A 20248-nucleotide genomic window follows, 5' to 3' on the forward strand; every position below is an offset into this window, starting at 1 on the left:
GATTTTTAATAATTTTACTGAGTTATTCCACTTGTATATTAAATTCTGTTTTAACTGTTCTTAGCCTCTTAAGGGGGGAAATAAGTCCATTTTGATCTGATGAGGGAGGCAAAGTTATGCTAATATGTTTAAAAAAAAGTTGCATTCTCTCTCTTCTTCCAGTAAACAGTAAGGCAGTAACAGAACCCTTTTTCCCTTGCACTCTATAAAGCATATTTAACCTTTTTAGACCAAGAGCAGTTTTATATTGAACATTTAAATATAGTGTTTGTCTTCTGGACTGCTGTGCTACTCCCTTTCTCACTCATCTTTTTGTTATTTTTGAAATAGTTTGCAATATTTTTTTTCTTATTGCAGTTTAGCTTTCAGAGAACAGCTTTCAACTGTTTCTTTATTGGTAATAATGATCAAGGAGTAGTTTCTAATTCCTGGTTTTGGCAAATGCACATCACATCTAACTTGCTGTATTTATTTATCTAGATTTTAATTTGCCTGTCACATTTCAATATTAAAACAGCTTTCTAATATTTTGATTTCTCATGATTTACTCTTTTATTTGTTTTTCTGTGGTCTGAATGAGACTAAAACATCTGTTTACTGGTACAGGCATTTAATTTTTAAATGTATTTAGTGATTCTTTGTTATTTATCACTACTGGTGAGAATATTAGGCAAAGTAAGATTGTATACCCTTTTGCTTCAGAAGTGTGGGATGTGAAACTGTAATACAAGGATAAAATTCCTTGGAGTTCTTGTAATATCAAAAAACACAAAAGATGAGCTACAACGGTTTATTAACAGCACACTCCAGTCCTCCACCTAAGTCCTTGTATTATGTGTGTACACGTGCACACACAGACATATTATGGTGCAGATGTTTCTATTTGAAACTTGGTTTGCGTATGTTCCAACTATCTTCATGTAAGAGTTTTGTTCAGTCCTAACAAGCATTGTGTTCCCTGCAAGTCAAGCAGAGTGGTGTGGTATGGAAATTTGCACTGGAGCTTATTTACTCTGACCCTACCTATGGCTTTGGGTAGTCTATTTTGAGAGTACTACGTACATACTTAAAAAAAAATTAAATAAAATACATCAACTGTAACTCTTCTTTGAGAACTGGTAGTGAAATAATAATAATCATGTATGTAGTTGATTTTATTAAGATATTTTCAACAGCTCTAATCAAGTTTTGTTTACTCCTTTCAGTCGATCTGCTAAAAGGCCTGCTTTCATGCAATCTGAAAGTTCCAGACCTGAAAAACAAACTCAGAAGCAACACCAACGTAATAAGAGAGAAGGTAAATGGCATAAACACAGTCGCACTAATGGAAGACACATGGCAAACCTTGAAATAGAATTGGGGCAATTACCTTTTGATCCAAAATATTAAGTAATTTGTGTATGGTAAAATCAGGAAGATACAAGTAGATAATTTCTAGTGGTTCCTCAATGGAACTAATTGCTTTTCAACAAAACTGCAAGGTGCAAGTGTTTCTTCATACAGATTGATTTTTACCCTGTTGTTCAAAAGCATCAATCAAACTTCCTAACTCGCATTTTCTCTAGTGTTGCTTTACTGTTCTTTGGAAATGATTTTGGTTGTAGTTGTACTGTTATGGAAACTAGGTGTGTTGTGACTTGTGTGAAAAATAGGCTTAATTGCATTCCATTAGTATAGTTCAAAATTGAATCATCCATAATGTACACTAATTAACATGGTTTGGTGTACTAACTTCATCTCATCCTTCAGAAAGTAGATCTAAATTATGGCAATGTTTTGTAGTCTTATACTTGCTTCTTGTCTTTTTTGGGGGTTCAAGAGCCTGTTGACTTATGAAGAATTTGCTGTGCTGCATTCTAATCAGCTTGCTGACATATGCACTTGAAATTTCTTGCACATCTGGATATTGTGGAAGAAAAATAAAGAGACCTTGTGGGTAAAAGTCTTTATTCATAAACAAACAAATTTTAGCATAGGTGTACAGTCCCATAGAGGTTATGAAGTCTTATTTTACTCTCCTCCTCTAAATCACAAATGTCACACAGTAGCTGTTGGTGTTCTGTTAATTATTTATAAATGTCCTAAGACAGATGAACCTTGTTTTTTTCCCTCCCCTCTTAACACCAAGAGATGAGATGAGAATATTGCCACTGAAGTTCCACTTTTCCACCAGTGAAGAAGCATCACTCAACATGTTACGTCCAGTATAATCCTTATCTGGCTGTAAATTTGAGCCAGACCTGTCAATTTTGCTTACTTATTTTCAAGTATCACTGCCCTCTGTTCTGTACTAGAAGGCTGTTTAGCCAAGACACCACTGTACAATACTGAATTCCGTTGGTCCCAGTTCAGAAACTGATCTTGAAGCATGCTTCATTTCACCCTTCTTGTGTAGACATATATGTGGCTTCCAATTCGTCCTTGAGGCATATGGGTGTGAAAGACAGTAGCTGTTCTCTCGTAACCGTTTAAGACAAGAAACGATGATATTTCCTGTAAATAAATACACTTTTGTTTCCAAACAGTCCGACATTTTTATACTGGTGGGGTACAGAACTGTGTTCCTAAACTTCTATTAAACCAACCACTCAGCTACCCATGGAAGTTAGGTTCTGTCTTGTGGGAAGGAGAAATACCAACCATACCATATCATGACCCTTGGTTAGAGTGAAATCTTGGTCACCTCCCCCTGCCCCCTACCTTGAGTAAATGGATTTTACAGAAGGGTTGAAGGGGAAGAAATTCTGCTGATTGCAGGCTGCTTTGCTTACTTCATGCCCATAAAGTCACTCACTGCAAACCATGTAGGTTGTGTCTGTGCACCTCAAACTTGCCTTGGTGCTGTTTTGAAGATAGCTGCCTCACAGCAGTACTTTATGGCATGAAGGATTTGCTGGGTACCCATGCATGCCCTTTCTGGGATCTTTCCCTTCACTACAGTGACACAATAGTAGCTATACTGTATTTTGGGCAAATGTTCAAGTTATACATTTTTAAAGGCTAAAGAACATTTTCAAAGCTGCAATTTTAGCTCTCCCTTCTATTTCTTGTGAAAATTTGTGTTCTTAGCCTGATCTAGATAAAGTTAACTTGCAATTAATGTACCTGTTCTAGCACACTGAAGAAGACCAAGTGAGTAGGTAATGTACCATTGCAAAACTCCTCATTAAGCCACTTGAGTGGATTAGAGTAAAATATATCTGCTTCGTCAAGATAACTCTCTTTTCCAGTTAGGTCTGGAGGACATCGAAGGAATCTCATTGGTAGAGGACAGTGAACGTGGCTAGGAGGGGGAAAAAAATGCTTGAGATCCAGTGTTAAGTGATCACTTTAGATCTTAGTTTCAATTAAGGATGCTATATTGTAGACTGTAAAACTTCTTATTTTCCCATTATCAGTAGGTGCATCTTTCCCTTCTGTGCTAGATACATAAGTTTTTTCTCATCTCTATTTCAAATAAGCATACAGAAAGTAAAATGAGGTGTCAGTAGTGAGTGTAGTTTCAACTGGAGAGGTTCATAGAAAGCAATAATCCACAATCTGATTTATTTTAGATTTTAATAGCGAAAAGACCATCCTGAGTGACCTCAGTCCTTTACTGGAGCACACTTTGAAAATAACATTATGTTGTGTTAATCCTTTAATTTTTTTATATATCAGGAGGTGTTACATAGTTCTGGAAGAGTTACTTTAGTCATGTCATACATAATAGTTCTATCTGTTAACCTGGTAGCAGAAGTCAAGGAAATAAGCATTAAATCTTGACTCCCTGCAGTAGTTAAATATTAGAGAAGGAGTGAAGCAATGCAAACTGCTAGGGCAAACATCTGTCTAACACTAAGCTGTTTTGGTAAAACAGGAAAAAATGCAGATGCTGGGTGGAGTAAACAATAGGAAAGATTCACTTTTACTATTTATTATTTCATACAGAGTTAAGACAGACTGAACAGTTTGGTAATAGATGCACATTATCCCGCAAATAATTCAATATATTTGAGGGGGGGAAATTGTAATACTAAAGCTTCTCAAGCATACAAATTGTATTAGCTACTTTATTACCTGTAAAAAGGAGTAGAGTGGCATGGCATCATTACAAAGACAGAAGCCCATGATTGGTTAGAAGAATTGTTACAGAGCTGCTGCATATGAATCATGACATCAAGAGAGCCACGCTGGTGAATCAAACCCGTGTACAGGGCTGGGAGTAAATTTGATAAAAGCAGGAAGGTTATTGCTGATTTCTTCCATGTTTTCAATTGTTTAAGAGAATATCCTAAAGTGAGAAATATAAAATAGTTAAGCAGATTAGCAAGCGTTAACTATTTCTACAGCTCTCTTTTGACATAATGCAACTTACTGAAAATTGATTAGTCATGGTTAAATTAGAAGCAAAACAGTTCCTTGTTTTGAAATAGTCAAAGTCACTGCCCACTCCAGTTTTTTGTTTAGAATGGAAAGAAGGGGCATGTTTCATATGGATTCCACACTCTAAAGCAGTGGTCCCCAACCCCGCCAGCTGAAGGACCACTGTGGCGGCGGAGCACTCGCCGAAATGCCTCCGAATTTCGGCAGCGACGCCTCTTGATGATGTCGCTTACCGTCGACAAGCGACGTCATCGAGAGGCGTCCCCACCGAAATTCGGGAGCGACGCCTCTTGCAGACGTCACTTGTCAACAGCAAGCAGTGTCATCGAGAGGCGTTGCTGCCGAAATTCGAGGGCGACGCCTCTCGATGACATCACTTATTGACGGCAAGCGGCGTCATCGAGAGGCGCTGCTGCCAAAATTCGGGAGTGACGCCTCCTGATGACATCACTTGTCGGCGACAAGCGTCATCATCGAGTGGCGTCCCTGCCAAAATGCCGCTGTGGCATTTTGGAGGGTGCTCTCCCAGGGGCCAGGACGTGGGCGCATTAAGATGCCCCCGCGGGTGTCATGGCGCCCGCGGGCACTGCGTTGGGGACCCCTGCTCTGAAGTTAATGAGAGGTTAAGCCCTTGAACCTATTTTGTAATTCAGAGCTGCAATTAGGGCAGGTTCTCCCAAGCCAGTGCTTAATTTTTCTAGGCTTGTATTTAATTCCATAGGGTGGGAAATCATTTAAGAAGAGGACAGTGAATCAGTTTGAACAAATAAGTGAAGACTGTTACTGAAGTATCTGGTTCAAGTGTCACAGGAAGGGCAGTGCACAACATACTTCCCACTGTCAGTAATATGGCTCTCTGGTCTCTCCAACACTTAAAGGCCTGAAGCAAGTCACTGTACTCCAAATGAATTGCTGCTGTAGCAAGGGAAGTGGGGTTAGGTGCTAAGTAATGCTTCAGCAGCTCTGGGATGAAGGGAAAAAAGCAGCAGGGAGCTTCAAAATTACAGTGACAGGTGTTGACTTTTTATCAGAAGCTACCTTTCTGCAGTTAAGTGGGCTGTTAACAAAAAGCAAGATGGTATAAAACACCTGACTAGGACCTTGTCTACAAACTTAAGATGAACTAGTTCAACTTCTATCAGTTTTTAAATTGACTTTGTTAAACTAGGGTAACTCCTGTGTAGACACTCTTATTTAAGCTTAAATCATGATTATTTTAGTTACAGCTATTTCTAATGAATGCAAACGAAACCAAAATAAGCCTCACTTAAACTGAAATAAGAGTGTCCACACAAGGTTGCCCTGGTTTAAATAAAGCTGTTTAAAATTCAACTGGTGCAACTTTGTGTTAACGAGTCCCAAAAATCTATTCTTTGTAATTTTGCTCAGCTTTCATGGCTTTTGTGATATTGTTTCACCAGGGTCCTCGTTATCCTTATGGCTTTAGATCAGGGGTGGGCAAACTTTTTGGCCCAGGGGCCACACCTGGGTATAGAAATTGTATGGCAGGCCATGAACACTCACGAAATTGGGGTTGGGGTGTGGGCTCCGGGGTGGGGCCAGAAATGAGGAATTCAGGGTGCAGTAGGGGGCTCTGGGCCGGGGATGAGGGGTGGGGTAGGGGCTCTGGGGTGTAGGACAGTGCTCCGGGCTGGGACTGAGGGGTTCGAAGGCCAGGAGGGATATCAGGAATAGGGTCAGGGGTGGGGCTCAGGATGAGGAGTTTGGGGTGCAAGAAGGTGCTCCGGGCTGGGACCAAGGGGTTTGGAGGGTGGGAGGGAGATCAGGGGTGCAGGTTCAGGGCAGCACTTACCTCAAGCAGCTCCTGGAAGCAGCAGCATGTCCTCCATGCAGCTCTGCTGCTAGCTGCCCTGTCCACAGGCGCCACCCCTGCAGCTCCCATTGGCCGCAGTTCCCGGCCAATGGGAGCTGTGAGGTCGGGGCTTGGGGCAGGGGCAACTTGTGGAGCGGAGCCCCCTGGCTGCCCCTATGTGTAGGAGCTGGAGGGGGAACGTGCTGCTGCTTCTGGGAGCCATGTGGAGTGGCCCCAGACCCTGCTCCCCAGCGTGATCCTGAGGCCCAGATTAAAACGGCTGGCAGGCCGTAGTTTGCCCACCCCTGCTTTAGAGGTAACATTTAGCGGTGCACCTAGACAATAGTTGCTCCTGCCCCTCTGATTCAATCTGTTTGGTGGAGCTGTACATGAACAGAAGACTAATTCTAAACAAGCTATGGTTAGCATGCAACTTGACCATAACTAATCTACAGCCTATATTTCATGTAAAAAAGTTTCTACAGCAGGGTAATCACCACACAACATTTAAAATCCAAGTGCTTACCACAAAACACCATGCAAAGTGGCAGTACGGGATAGATAAACCTGAATTCTTTGTGGCTCAACGTGCTGTAACAAAACAGGTATGGTACTACTGAAATAAAGTTATATAAATCACAGGTTTGTTGACAATTCAGTAGCATGTAGGGATAGAAAAGACAACTTTAACAGATTTTTTAAAAACTGAGTAGTAAGCCTCCTCTTCACAGTCCCGGCTGGAGGCTTCTGCTCTATTATCAAACCACTGCATTATCTGAATCCGTTCCTTGCACCCCAGCATGAAATGTATGGGGCACGGGAAGGGATTCAGTTAATGTGGTGGTTCAAATAATAGTGTTTTAGAGAACAGGAGCATACTGCACCTGCAAACAAACTACCATTTTCCAGGAATCTTACTAACATATGCCAGTTGCCTCCAACAGACAGATAAGGAGGAGCATTCAGTCACCCTTCTTACATGAAGAAAGTAGTACAATAAATATCATGCTTGACTATTGTGATGTTAATCACATACTGCCTACAGGTAGATGTTTTTACACCCTGGCAATGAACATGCTCAAGTATTTCCCAAACTTGGGATGCCGCTTGCGCAGGAAAAGCCCCTGGCGGGCCAGGCCAATTTCTTTACCTGCCGCGTCCGCAGGTTCAGCCAATCGCAGCTCCCATTGGCCGCGGTTCACTGCTCTAGGCCAGTGGGGGCTGCGGGAACGGCGGCTAGTACGTCCCTTGGCCTGCGCCGCTTCCAGCAGCTCCCATTTGCCTGGAGCAGTGAACCGCAGCCAGTGGGAGCTGTGATCGGCCCGCCAGGGGCTTTCCCTACACAAGCGGCGTTCCAAGTTTGGGAAACACTGATCTAGATCATAGTTAGTACTTTACTGATTTTGTGACTGGGCAACAAAACAGTAGATAAAATTCAGTGCTGATAAATGCAAAGTCATGCACATTGGAAAACAATCCCAACTATACAAACAAAGTGATGGGGTCTAAGTTAGTTGTTACTGCTGAAGAAAGAGATCATGGAGTCATTGTGGATAGTACTCCGAAAACATCTGCTAAATATGCAGCAGCAGTCAAAAAAGCTAATCATGTTAGGAACCATTAGGAAAGAGATAGATAAGACAGAAAATATCATAATGCCACTCTATAAATCCATGGTATGCCCACACCTTGAGTACTGCATGCAGTTCTGGTCTCCCCATCTCAAAGATATATTAGAATTGGAAAAGGTACAGAGAACGACAACAAAAATGGAGAAAGTAAATAAGGAAAATGTTATTTACCCCCTCACGTAACACAAAAGCCAGGGGTCACCCAATGAAATTAACATGCAGCAGGTTTAAAACAAAAGGAATTATCATGCGTCACAACGCAGTGTCAACCTGTGGAACTCTTTGTCAAGGGATGTTGTGAAGGCCAAAACTATAAAGAATTAGGTAAGTTCAAGGAGGGTAGGTTCATCAATAGCTATTTATCAAGATATGGTCAGGGATGCAACCTGTAAGGAGAGACTGTTACCTTGTCATAAGCTGCTGCTCAAAATTCCAAGTGAGGAAAAGTGCTGGTGGTGAATCAAAAGTTAGCTGGGCACACAACAACTATGGAGCCAAGATACATCTAAGCTAGGACAGCTGGGCACCATACTATTTATTACACAGTACAGTCCTATAACTTGTGGAGTCAGCCACAGGAGGCCCACCCCATTATACCTGGATCAAGTGATGTATAACTATCACAGTGGCTCCTATGCCAGCCCCTCCTGCAGGTAGTGCAGGGGGCATGATTGGGGCATCAGACTACTTTAACTTGTGCCAAAGGACTGGAGCCGTAGAGGATTGGGCCAGCACAAGGTAGTTTAAAACCATCTTTGCATCCCTCATTTTTGAGTTGGACTAACGACTGATGTCACAACTGCGACCCAGTTACAAATTTTTTCTATATTTTATTAATACCATGTTCTGAAACAGGGGAAGGCCTTTAACATTGTTTGATATTTAAATAATCACTGTCACCTGTTTCACCTTCACATGGAACTGTCTGTTTCTACAGTGAGCTGTGTGTGAAGAGCCTGAACAAACTAATCCTCACTGCCATTTCTTATCCCCTGCGACCTTCACCTCTAGTTGTTGTCAAAATGACAGACAGGACTGATTTTTATATTGTAGTAATATTTGACTTGCTCCATATGCAAGTCTTTACAGAAGATTTCAGAAACCTTGAGTGAAATTAAACAAAAGAATGTGATTTTCTTTAATAGGCCTCAGATAAACAAAACTTTCAAACTCATTCTGCTGCTGAAAGCAAACACCTTTTAGTGATTCAACAAAGTTTTCAATTTTGGTGCAATGCTCAATCTGCTCTCTAATCATTTACTGTGCCACCAGCAATAGTTTAGAATGATTCCATTAAGCCACTGTAGTAGGGTTAAACGCAGCTATGTCATACCATTGAGTAATTTATTGTAAAATATCTGGATAATTTGTTTAATTCATTGGACACTGCAATTTGAATGAAATTTTCTTTGCATTAATTTCAAAATTTTGTTCTAGAGAAAATAAGTTATGACTTTGAATTTAAAAATAATGTGACTGGTTCAAAAGTTAATTACATCTAAGGGAGCTTACCTGTATACCAACACTGTCCAAACCACTACCACTAGAAGGATCCGATACCTCTTTGGTGCCTGGATGCAGCCGTGAATAAAGAAGGGTAGATGGGTGCCCAAAATAACCGGCAATCCCTGGGTCAAGTACCAATGCCAAGGATGAGAACCATAAAATGTCCCCAAATTCTGTAGCACATTAAACTTCAAGAATTTCAGCTGAACCAGTATCCACTGAAAGGTTAAAAAAAATGAATGAATGTTAAGTATGAAATGTTAGATTAAGTCTGTCCGGGTCTGTTAAGCAACACTGCCATTAAAGGATACTATGATTTACATTTTTACCTAAAAGCATTACAGCAAGTTTTTAAAGTAAAAACTATCTTGTGAAAGCAATTTAGTTACTTTCAGCAGTTAATACAAGTTACAAGCTTTATGGTTTGAGAGTTTTCTACTTTTTTATCATGGAGAACAGGCCTCTGATGCTGAACAAGACAAATGTGAAATGTTTTTAAAATCTACACACAACTGGTCTTATGTGGTCATTAACTGACTTCCACAAAAAGTACAGGTTCATCTTTTAGAGTTATTGAATCCTTTAAATGAGACACGGGTTGTCTACAGAACTTTTTTTTAAAAACCAGGGGCAGGATTCTCAAAATTGCTCAATGTTGGTATAATCTGCTCCTATTTAAGTTACTATTTACTTCAATGGAAGCAGTTAGATCAATGCTGAGCACTTCTGAAAATCCTACCCTAAATATTTTGTACATCCCTTCAAGCCCTATAGAATTCTCCTCTGCACACTTGAATATTGCTCTAATACTTCTCTGTTACCTCTGTAATGTCTCCTGCTTGGAAAAAACTTTTCTACATATTATATGACGTTGGGTTAGATGGACAACTTCAAGTTTGCCAAAATTGTCCATCTTACAGTAATATTGGCAACAGTCATCAATATAATTTAACACTTCTTACCCTGAGAGCTGTGCATCTTTACCCACGTGAATGTTGAAAACATGCAGGATATGATTTTTGCTGATCATTGTTTTACATAATTGATGCTGTCTACAGAAAGCAGCTTTTGTAGGTAAGTATTAAACTGCCGAATACTTTATGGTAACACCAGATGTCAGAAATGAGAAGTTTCACAAGCAGGTTTACTAGGACAGTACTAAATAGGATCTGTAAATATTTATAGAAGCAAATAAATACCAAAACGCTACAACTGAGACATCCTAACAGAAATTAATGCTGAGCTAAGCATAACACTACAACTCTCCCAGAACGTAAGATATGCTGCAGAGAATACCAGTGTAAAGTTTAGTTACTCTGTGCAACATTAAATTAACATGCAAATATCTCTGAACACTGACACGAAGTATCAGTGAATTGAGAAGCCACTGCATTGTTGGTCCTATTTGAAATGGCATTCTAGTGATTTAACGGAAGCATAGATATTAATGGCTAGAATTATACTCGTAAGATTATAGGATACAGCCAAATTGTTATTAGAGTTGATTCCAAAGGCAGAATGTACAGATCTCAAATCATTAAGACAGCGATAGTTCTTGAATTAGGAAAGTGTGGAACCATCTGCTCAAGTACAAAATTGTTAGAAATGCTTACAAATTTAATTTAAGACATTGTAAGGCAACTTACCTCACCAAAAAATACACGATCGATTACTAAAGAAATCCCTAGAGTGACCAATCTGCAAAAATCAAGAAAAAGTTCCTTGTATTACTGACATCTTCTGAAAGTTTAGATTACACATTTTTTCAGCTTGCCTCTATGATTTATTGTGTATGTGTCACTGTCCCCTAAACCAGTCACAGTTACTCAGAGTGAATCACCAACACTTAGCCTTTCTGGAACAACCACTGGTTGGCTTGGAGGTCCTCATATTTTCCCCTCATGAGCTCTTTCCATGAAACCTGTGTCTTGTGAGGGATACACTGTGTTTGTGCTGGAAGGAAGCCCCTTCTCCAAACTGCTGCCACAGTATTTTATTCTTCACTTTTGCACATCTCCTTAAGTTGAAACATTCAGGAGATGTCCTGCCCCTGGCTACAGTCTTACTAGTTTAAAAAAAAGTAAATATTGCTAAGCAGAATGCTTAAATGAATCCTGTTAGTATGGTTTTAGATGGTAACATATAATAGGTACTATTTAGTATACAGTGTCATTATTCACTGAATTAATAAAACACTTACCCTACTGGAATATAGGTGTATAGAACAAGGTCTACCTTCTTCTGTTCTTGCCAGAAATGCCTGAGCACCAAAGGTATCCATGGAATTACAGCAGTGGGACGAATAATAAATGCAAGTGCAACCAAAGTTAAATATTTGCAACTAGAAATGAAGAAAATATTAACAAAACAGTCAGAGTACAATTGCTAAATTGTACAGACTTAATTGCTTTTTCATTGACAGAGTATCACATTTTTCATGTCGTCATGTTTCTGGACACTGACTGAGGCAAGTACAGCATACAGACATCTGTACACAGCTTTGCCTTTAACCTTGAATCTTTGGGTGGAAACACTGGCTTACTGGCCTGCTTCTATGAAAAAAATGTGTAGTAAATTAAACTATGAAAGACTAAGTATCTAACTAGAAAGTATATACAGGCTTTTAAAAAATTACTCAGTTCAAAATTAGTTAATACACTGACTCTGAATACTTGTTTGGCTTGAGTAACCATCTTTCAGGTCCTTCCTAAATTCTCAAATTAAGTGTTTCTACACTGCCCTTAAGATGAAATTAATGTCCCCCATAGGTGATTATTTGGTTTGAATGAGGAACAGCAGAGTAGTCATTTTACACACCCACTACCATCCCCTGCAGATGTGCAGCAGCACCACCAGTTACCATTCCACTCAGGAACTAGAACAGCTGCAGTTTCTCCACAAACTGAGGGGTTTGGGTTGCTGGATCGACTAAGGATTAGTTTCCTATGGCCCCATCCCCAACAGCTTATTTGGAACCAGCACAAAAAACTCTTGGCACACAGAGAACTTGCAGGTGTTCCATCTATGCAGTCTTGCCTTGAGGCTTAACTGGTTTGCATGCCACTGCACTGAACCTTTGGATGAGTTTCACCCTCAGTAACAAAAGGAATAGTTATCTTCCACATTATCTTTATACAACTTGAATTAATCTTTCTAAATTCAAAAGCTGTGCACTTGTTCAGACAGATGTCAGACATCAGGGAGGATAACAAAAAGGCAGGAAGTTTATATATGAACAGAAAGCATTATTTTAACAGTTGAATCCATTTTGATTATCCCAACCAAAGGTTACCAGTGTTGTTAGTGTAAATTTTCTCACCTACTCCTCGTCTTTGAGCCTTCCATTGGATAGTAGAAAAGAGCAAAGATGGTGAGAACAGTTTCCATGGTGTTTGTTAGAGTTCTGGTACAGCAATACCATGTAAACCAAGAGCACAACTGGCAAAGGTACTAAAAACAATTATTAACAACAGGGTATGGGGGGGGGAAGTGTTAATACCATATTTGTATAGCCTTTAATGAAAGTAGTGATAAACCTTTCAGACATTTAATAATATCATTAAACCATTTCTTAAGTTCTGCAGTACACTGTATGCTGAAATACTATAAGGCCCATACACAAGACATGTATTTCAAGGCTGAGACTCACCACCCACTTTGCTGTTTCAGCATTTTCTAGATGTCTCACTAATGAGTAAAGCTTTACGTCTGCTAGAGCTGACAGAACTGCTTGCACAAGTCTAGGGATCCAAATCTACATTAACCAAAAAAAAAAAAAAAAAGAGAAAGTTTACTTATTTTTCTGACTCTTGTTTCTGAAGCCCCTATTAACTCCCAAGTTTAATTGCAATATATAAAACTAGGAGATTCTTGAAACATCAATCCACTGAGGAAACTAAAAGTATATGACACTCCTCTGTATGTTTTGATGGAAAGCTCTTATTTTAAATACTGTAGTCCTAGAGAAAGATGAGTCCAGAGTTTCTATTAAAATCAATCAAAGACAGCGAGTGAATTTGACATTCAATTGAAAGTTTCCAGAAACTCAAGGCAGCACTTTCAAAATTGTTCCACAATGATGTAACTCATCTTTAAATGAAGTCGATGGGAGTTTTATTCATTATCTTCAATGGAAGCAGAGTTATGTCAATACTGAGGGCTTTTGAAAAAAACCTACCCTCAGATTCTGTTCAGTTGTTAGTTATTTGAAGTACCTGGTGCTATACTTGCAGCCAAAGTAATCTGCTAATTAAAGAGCTACTGAGTAAATCATGTTCTGAGTCTAATGGCTAAGGATATGGTTTAATCACGGACGTCACGAATTCCATGACTTTAATAAACCTCTGTGGCTACTTTGGCTGCAGTGGGGAAGGGAACTATCAGCCCCTCCCCTTCAGTCCCCTCACTCCATTATTTGTACTAAAAGTTATGGGCAGGTTGCAGGCTTCCATGAATTTTTGTTTATTGCCTGCCCCCTGTCTGTGACTTTTACTAAAAATAACCATGACAAAATGTTAACCTTACTAGTGGTACAACACTATCTTCTTTGACATTTGAAGAGGTTGATAGAGGGCAAGAATCACCACCTACAGTCTTCAGCCCCACTCCTGCCACTGCAGCCATGCAAGTGGACCCTTGTGCCCAGGCAGAGCCACATTAACTTAATTGAGACTTCAGGCACTGGCAACTGTTTCACTCACATGGATCCAATGGCCAGACCAGAGTCTTTCATTTTATGTGGAGGGCAGTTAAATTTCCTACCTACAATGCTTTGAAATTAAATTAATTGTTTAGTAGTAGCTGGGCTTTTAAAAAATATTTCCTTTATACTTACCAGCAGCTGAACATCATCCTTTGCCAGTAGCTGTAAAACTCTGTAGATAGTTGCAAAGAGTAATGGGTATGAATAACCTCTTAAACCTTCTGCCCACTCCCAGGTCAAGTAGCCATAATTAGTAATATTAAGGATATTTAAAGAACTTAAAAGTTTTCCTGTTAGTGTTCTGCTTATTCTCAGGATTTCCTGATTCTATGTCAAAAATCTTACTCTGTGGCCATTGTCAAATAGTGATTTCTGCCAATGGTCATATTAATTTCTCACTGCCAGGGAAACCTCTAGCTTAACACCCCTCCTGCCAAAAAAGGGACAGTGGTAGTGACATAGCTCCAGAAAAGTTACTGCGATATAAAAGCATGGAGCCGAGAGAGCATTATTGGGGCAATAAAGTCATCATAAAGAGATGTTATTACAGTATTAATGACACAATTACACAAAATGAAAAAGTGAGCACACTTAGTTCAGTTCTAGAAAGATTCCACTCATTTTAACTTCAAAAAGCAAAGGATATTTGAAAACCATATGATGTGCAACTTCAAGCGACTGCCAGTATTCATCTGGAACAAAGCTTGTCTGGACTAAAAAGCAGTTAAGTACTCGCAGAGTTATGGTAAACAAGACCAGATAAATGTTTTCGCCAAAAAGCTCTGAGAAAGCAAAACAGTAGTTTGGAGAAAGTCCCTGTTATAGTCACTGAAATAATAATTGCTTATGGCTACTGATGATTGAACAAAGGCATTCTCTTTAAAATGATAGCTTTGAACTGTATTGTAGCCTGATCTTAGAAGTTAGATATATGGTAGCATTTTTTAACAACTTTCATTATAAGAAAAAATACACATCATACAACTTCTTTCCTCAAGAAGTTCCATCATTTTATGTCCCATTTTGCTATTTGCACTTTAACAGCATTATTCCTCACAGCCTCCAGTTTGATTCCATGTTGAAGTCTTAAATGATTGCAAACTACTGTATCATCAAATCAACTGCAGTGACTGAAGAAGGATCCAAATTAAAACTGAATTTAGTGAGAACTTTTCAACCAAGTACCTTGGACAGTTATTAGTAGGAAGAAAGTAGTTAATGGCTTTAGGTTAGTTATTTTTCCCCACAGCCGGCTTCCCCCTCCCCCTTTTTTTTTTTAATATGTAAAAGCTGAGATCCCAGAGAAGAGAGCAACTCTCTCTGTCTCTCTCTCTCTATATATATATATATTTAAAAGTAAGTCACTGGCTCTCAAGTTTGTAAACATGAACGGAATATAACTGCTGTAGTAGTGTCTGATTTTGCAGAATCTGAAAAACTGGCTGAGGGGTGAGTAGTCCTGTTCATTTCACTGGTTACTGACTCTGATGTCCATTTGAATTAACTATTTCACAATTGATCAAAGCATGTAAGAAAGGTGAGGAATGGATGGAGGACACTGGGAGCAACCAAAAAAGTGTTACTTTCCCAAGGTTCCAGTGGTGGGAACCAATGTTCTTCAGAGTCCCCCTGCTAGAGGGTCAGTTATGGTAGCCTCCTTCTTCCCGAGCAATGATGGCAGCAGAATGACACCTTTAGGGGCCTAATCTGCTCTGGTGGTGATTGCCAGGTCGCTGCTCCTTCCCTTACTGCCACTAGCTGCAACTGCTGGCTCCTCCCCTCTGCTGGAGGCTGTCCACAAACTCAACTCAAGCACATCAGCTATACAGTCTTCTCCAGTTTCTCTTTACAAATGTGAACTAGAAGTTTTTTAACGTAAAAGATTAGATTCTAATATTACTTGACTTTGGGAACATGCTTTTCTTACGTCTTCATTAATCATGGGTGTATCCTATCCTATCCTAACCAATGGTGAAGTCTAGCAGAACATATATACGAAGTTTTGAAGTGCACAATCTGTTGCAAATGACATCTCACGTTGGAGTCTCAAGGAGGTGAGTTTGCGGGCGGAGTTTCAGAAAGGACTGCTGCTGCCACCCCCTCCGCCCCTTGCAGAAAATACTTGCACACGCAACCTGGCGTAATTAAGAAGCCCCTTGGGTTCCTCCCACGTGGCCAACTAACAAGAAGAGAATGCAGGCAGCAGGCCTACTCTTGGCTGGGAGGGCGCCGAGACCAACGCTCGCCCAAGCAGCCGGTCGGGCACAGCCTGCCCGGCATCAGAGGGCTCAGCGGGACACAGCTCTGCCTCCTCCACCGCCTGTCCGGCATCAGGCCTTTCCCCCAGAGCTTCCCCTCTCCCGGGCGCCCCTCACCTGGGCCCCGCTCCCCGCCGGCCCCCGGGGCAGCGCTGTATAGCGCAGATTTTCTCTTGCGGAGCCGCACGGTGTCGGCACTGCGGCTCCGGCGGCGGAGGAAGAACCCGCCCTCAGCCCCCGCCTGCATGTCGGACTGAGCCTCGAGGCCTACCGGACCCCTCTCACGTCCGCATTGGGCGGAGCCAGAGTGATGCTCGGGGGCGAGGCTGCGGCCATGCCGGAGCTTTCGGGGGCTGGGTGAGCGCATGTGCGGAGTAGTTAGGGGCGGGCGTTGGGATAAAATTCAGCGGGATGAGAGATTCTGTCCCTAGGGGCGGGGGCCAGGCGCTGTACTTCCGGCAGTCTGTCTGGCCTACGGAGGTTTCATTCCTCTGGTTTAATCGGTTCGACCAAGGGGCCTCGGAGGTAAGGCGGTTCCGCGGTGGGAGGGGTTTGCAGGGCCGGGCTCTGGGCAGGGAGGTGGGGGCTGATGTTTCTCTATCCGGCCCCTGACTGATGACGGGGTCGGGGGTGAGGTGTCTGTGCCCCCCGTCAGCTATGCTGAAGCCTGCACGGGGCAGGGGGAGCTGCTCGGCGCGTGCGGCTCCCCCAACAGCTGCCCCCGCCTCCGTGCCCTTCCTTGGCTGCCCGCGGGTGGGGCTGAGCTCGGGCCATGGGGCGCCGCCTCCTCGTTCTCCCTCCGCTGCTCAATCCTCCCCGGTCTCGTGGGAGGGCGAAGGGCCGCGGGAAGCGCCTCTCCCGCACGCTGCCTCCCCTCGGGAAGCTGGGCGCTCTCGTCTTGAGGCGCCTCTCGGGCTTCAGCTCTCCAGTGCCCGGCGATCTCAGCGGTTTCCGTGCACAGCTCTCTGCTGCCTGCCCTGCCTGGGTAGTCCCGCCGCTGGCGTCTGGAAAGAGCTGGTGGGTCGTGGCCCCGAGCCTTAAACCATGAGCGCCTGTCACCGAGGCGCTGGTAACGGGGTTTTCAGGTAGCACTACTGTCAGTTACACCTAGTGACCAATACTTAGTGTATCGCCATTGAAAGCCGGATTGCCGTGAGCTAAGGCAGCGTGCCCCCGTGTGGGGGCATTGCCTCGGGGGAGACACTAACTGCGAACGGACACAGCAGTGTAAGTTCTCCTTATCCTGCCCCACTAACGCTGCTGTTGAAGGAGACAGTAATTGGCTTCAACTTTCTGAAGGGGAATTGAACTTCTAAAAAGTTTTGGGAAATGCTGAGAGAGTTTTCTACCATAATTTGTATGTGTTTATCATTTAACTATGGTAGTGCTTTACAGAATGGACAAACACATCCCCTGTACTGAAGAGCTGACAGGCAAATGTGATCTATTGGATGATATTGGAGCTAGTACCCGTAAAAACCTCAATCCTGTACTGGAGAGAGAGGAAAAAGACCTCCATGCTCCTGATCTTTTTGTATGACACAGTACAGAATGTGTGATCCAGTTCCTCCATGAAACCAAGAGAAACCTGCTTTTTACATGAAGCAGTATTTACAAGAAAGCAGCACTTCTATCTTACCATCAGTAACTGAACATCAGCTGTTAATCATGGTTGGAGTTCTTGCTCTGAAAAGTGGAACAGAGCCATAATTCTTATGCTGTCTCATTTTAAGTGCAAAATATAAATATTTATATTGGTCTTAGACCCATCTGTTTACAGTTCAAATTGATTTAAGTGGAAATCGTGTGCATGGGTGATGGCAGAATATTTTTTTGTTTTTGTTTTGTATAGTAGCCCCTACCCAAAATAACTGATAGTCCCTGTCCATACTTCATTCTTTTTAGACTGCAACAAACATTACAATGAGTAACAATTTACATTCACTTTCATTTATATGTAGATCTGAAGATTTTGCTTGGCTACTCAGATGTCTTTAGAATATCTCTGAAGATAGGTGTGGCAAGTTACAGCTTTGGCTGTTAAAATGTATGGTAAAGTGCCATTACCTCATATCTTTCTGGGGGCTCTCCTTGGAGTTGCAGGAGGATTCTACATCTATAAACCAATATTTGAACAATATCACAGAAAACAGAATAAATTAAAAGAAAAGCTGCAAGCACCAGAACTAGAAGAGAAGAAAGAATAGCAGAGATTACATGGAGCTGCTTGGACACTGTAAACTCTTGTTCTGAGATCAAAACAAAATGATAACATAGTCTATTCTTCAAAATGAAACTGGTTTATCTTGATGAAGAATAAATATGCTTTTTAATTAATGTAAATGTGTTGTTTTCTAATATGGCCAGCTGCACATACATTGACCAAATTGCATTTGATTCCACTGACATTTTTCTTTAAAATTATAGGTTTCTAGTCTTATGCAAATTTAGAGTTAGATCTGTCACTCTGCTCTTAGTCCTAACCCCATTGGGAATAGAAAGCATACTTGTTGTACACCTCCACCCCGATATAATACGACCCGATATAACACGGGTTCGCATACAACATGGTAAAGCAGTGCTCCGGCAGATCGGTGCGTCAGTTCCCAGCCGGGGTGCTCCCCTTCCCACCGCTGGTGGGCGCGGGGAGGTTGGGGAAAGGACGCCCCCTGTACTCACCTGCGGCAGGAAGCGGAGCTCTGCGGCTGGGAGTTGGCGGAGTGGAGCGGGCTGGGGCCGGGCTGCTCTGCTTCCTGCTGCTGGTGAGTGTAGGGCCTTCCCCCTGCAACACACACACCCCAGTGACACGGCTGGGGCAGGGGCAAGGAAAGCAGAGCGGGCTGATACTGTGTCGCCGCACTTCCTGCCACAGGTAAGTGCGGGGGGTGTCCTTTCCCCAATCTCCCTGCACTCACTGGCAGTAGCGAAAGCGGATCAGCCTGGTCCCAGCCTACTCCACTCTGCCAGCTCCCAGCCGTGGCACTCCGCTTCCTGCCGCAGGTGAGTACAGGGGGCGTCCTCTCCCCAACCTCCCCGCTGTCACTGGCGGCAGGAAACTGGCAGAGTGGAGAGGGCTGGGGCCAGGCTGCTCCGCTTCCTGCCAATGCCAGTGAGTACCTGTCGAGGTGGAGTGTGTGCATAGGGGTCAGGGCAGTCAGGGGTTGGGTAGGGGGTACAGTCCTGGGGGTGATTAGAGATGGGTCTCTGGAGGGGGCAGTCTGGGGACAAGGAGCAGGGGGGCAAGTTCAATATAACACAGTCTCACCTATAGCACGGTAAGATTTTTTTTGGCTCCGGAGGACCGCATTATATGGGGGTAGAGGTGTATGTGTGATCTGAGAATGGAGTTTTGACCCAACACTGAGCTTCTTAGCTCTTTAACAGCATGTTACAACCTTCATGCTGTAAAAGTAGAAAATTAAACATAGAAGAGTGCCTTTTAGAGAGAGAAGCTTCCTAATAGTGTGAGCAGAGGGCTGAAAGGGTCAGGGTCTGCTGAGTTGTAGTTTCAAGTCTGACACTGACTTTCAATATGTCTTGTTTGGTTGAGGGTGGAGGGGGGAGGCACTGACTTTTCTCTGTACCTCAGTTTCATTGTTATTAAAATGGGGCGAATGCTAACCTGTGATTTTTCACAGGGAATTGTGATTAGATAGCTAGTAAATGTCAAGCACTTTGGTGGTGGTAGGTTTGCTTATTAGTCTGTTCCCCACTGTCAGTGCAGGATTGCTACCTAGTAACTATTTCTTAATGTCTTGTCCATCATGGTTCTAATGTTCTACTTGATGGGACTCTTTAGGAGTCAATGCTGAAGTCTAAGAAGTCACCCTTTGGAGACTAGTTCAGCACAAAGTTTGAGCTGTTGTATATGTGAATTTGAAAATGGTCACCATAATAAAATCTGGTATTATGGTGAAATGGCAGTGCACATGTTCATAGTATTAATTTTAAAAGCATAACTGTCTTGGAAAAG

At 42.2% G+C, this 20248-nt stretch overlaps 4 protein-coding genes across 17 annotated transcripts in view; 3 read left to right on the forward strand and 1 right to left on the reverse strand.

Annotated features, from left to right (window-relative positions):
• CCPG1 (cell cycle progression 1) overlaps positions 1-1942 on the forward strand; it is a 56734-nt gene extending 54792 nt beyond the window's left edge. For 9 of the 10 annotated variants that reach the window (XM_050968660.1, XM_050968661.1, XM_050968664.1 and 6 more), the window contains one exon: positions 1206-1942. In XM_050968660.1, coding sequence (XP_050824617.1) covers positions 1206-1389 — 184 coding nt within the window. In that variant the 3' untranslated portion in view covers positions 1390-1942. The remainder of the gene's footprint in view (positions 1-1205) is intronic. The other variant, XM_050968662.1, reaches the window with a different exon arrangement.
• Positions 1931-16664, reverse strand: PIGB (phosphatidylinositol glycan anchor biosynthesis class B). Of its 3 annotated transcripts, XM_050968668.1 has the most exons (12): positions 16393-16664; positions 14664-14799; positions 14150-14267; positions 12965-13069; positions 12635-12765; positions 11516-11656; positions 10962-11013; positions 9322-9533; positions 6705-6769; positions 4060-4273; positions 3106-3283; positions 1931-2493 (listed from the first exon to the last, which is right to left on the reverse strand). In XM_050968668.1, exons 1-12 carry the CDS (start codon positions 16640-16642, stop codon positions 2374-2376), a joined length of 1722 nt encoding a protein of 573 aa, XP_050824625.1. In that variant the 5' UTR covers positions 16643-16664; the 3' UTR covers positions 1931-2373. The 3 variants fall into 3 exon arrangements, with proteins under 3 accessions (XP_050824625.1, XP_050824626.1, XP_050824627.1); XM_050968669.1 differs by lacking the exon at positions 14664-14799 and having other exon boundaries at positions 14150-14189; positions 16393-16475; XM_050968670.1 differs by lacking the exons at positions 12965-13069; positions 14664-14799 and having other exon boundaries at positions 14150-14189; positions 16393-16475.
• Positions 16000-18612, forward strand: PIGBOS1 (PIGB opposite strand 1). Of its 3 annotated transcripts, none has more exons than XM_050968691.1 (2): positions 16000-16071; positions 18237-18612. In XM_050968691.1, the coding sequence occupies exon 2, from the start codon at positions 18321-18323 to the stop codon at positions 18480-18482; it is 162 nt and encodes a 53-aa protein (XP_050824648.1). In that variant the 5' UTR covers positions 16000-16071; positions 18237-18320; the 3' UTR covers positions 18483-18612. The 3 variants fall into 3 exon arrangements, with proteins under 3 accessions (XP_050824648.1, XP_050824646.1, XP_050824647.1); XM_050968689.1 differs by lacking the exon at positions 16000-16071 and adding an exon at positions 16712-16800; XM_050968690.1 differs by lacking the exon at positions 16000-16071 and adding an exon at positions 17367-17502.
• The window catches only part of RAB27A (RAB27A, member RAS oncogene family), a 93763-nt gene continuing 90232 nt past the window's right edge, over positions 16718-20248 (forward strand). Inside the window, exon 1 of the mRNA XM_050968677.1 lies at positions 16718-16800. The gene's annotated coding sequence lies outside the window, so the exon portion shown is untranslated. The remainder of the gene's footprint in view (positions 16801-20248) is intronic.

Source organism: Gopherus flavomarginatus, chromosome 9, assembly GCF_025201925.1.
Source record: "Gopherus flavomarginatus isolate rGopFla2 chromosome 9, rGopFla2.mat.asm, whole genome shotgun sequence".
NCBI lineage: Eukaryota > Metazoa > Chordata > Testudines > Testudinidae > Gopherus > Gopherus flavomarginatus.

Bases quoted from the DNA above. Each gene is read 5' to 3' on its own strand.
- PIGB (XM_050968668.1), bottom strand. From the start codon at position 16,642: ATGCGCTCACCCAGCCCCCGAAAGCTCCGGCATGGCCGCAGCCTCGCC. The intron at 12,766-12,964 runs GTGAGTCTCAGC...AATTGTTTTTAG, and splicing joins CTGAAACAGCAAAGTGGGTG to TACCTTTGCCAGTTGTGCTC. The intron at 11,657-12,634 runs GTGAGAAAATTT...CTTCATTTCTAG, and splicing joins GGCTCAAAGACGAGGAGTAG to TTGCAAATATTTAACTTTGG.
- PIGBOS1 (XM_050968691.1), top strand. From the start codon at position 18,321: ATGTATGGTAAAGTGCCATTACCTCATATCTTTCTGGGGGCTCTCCTT.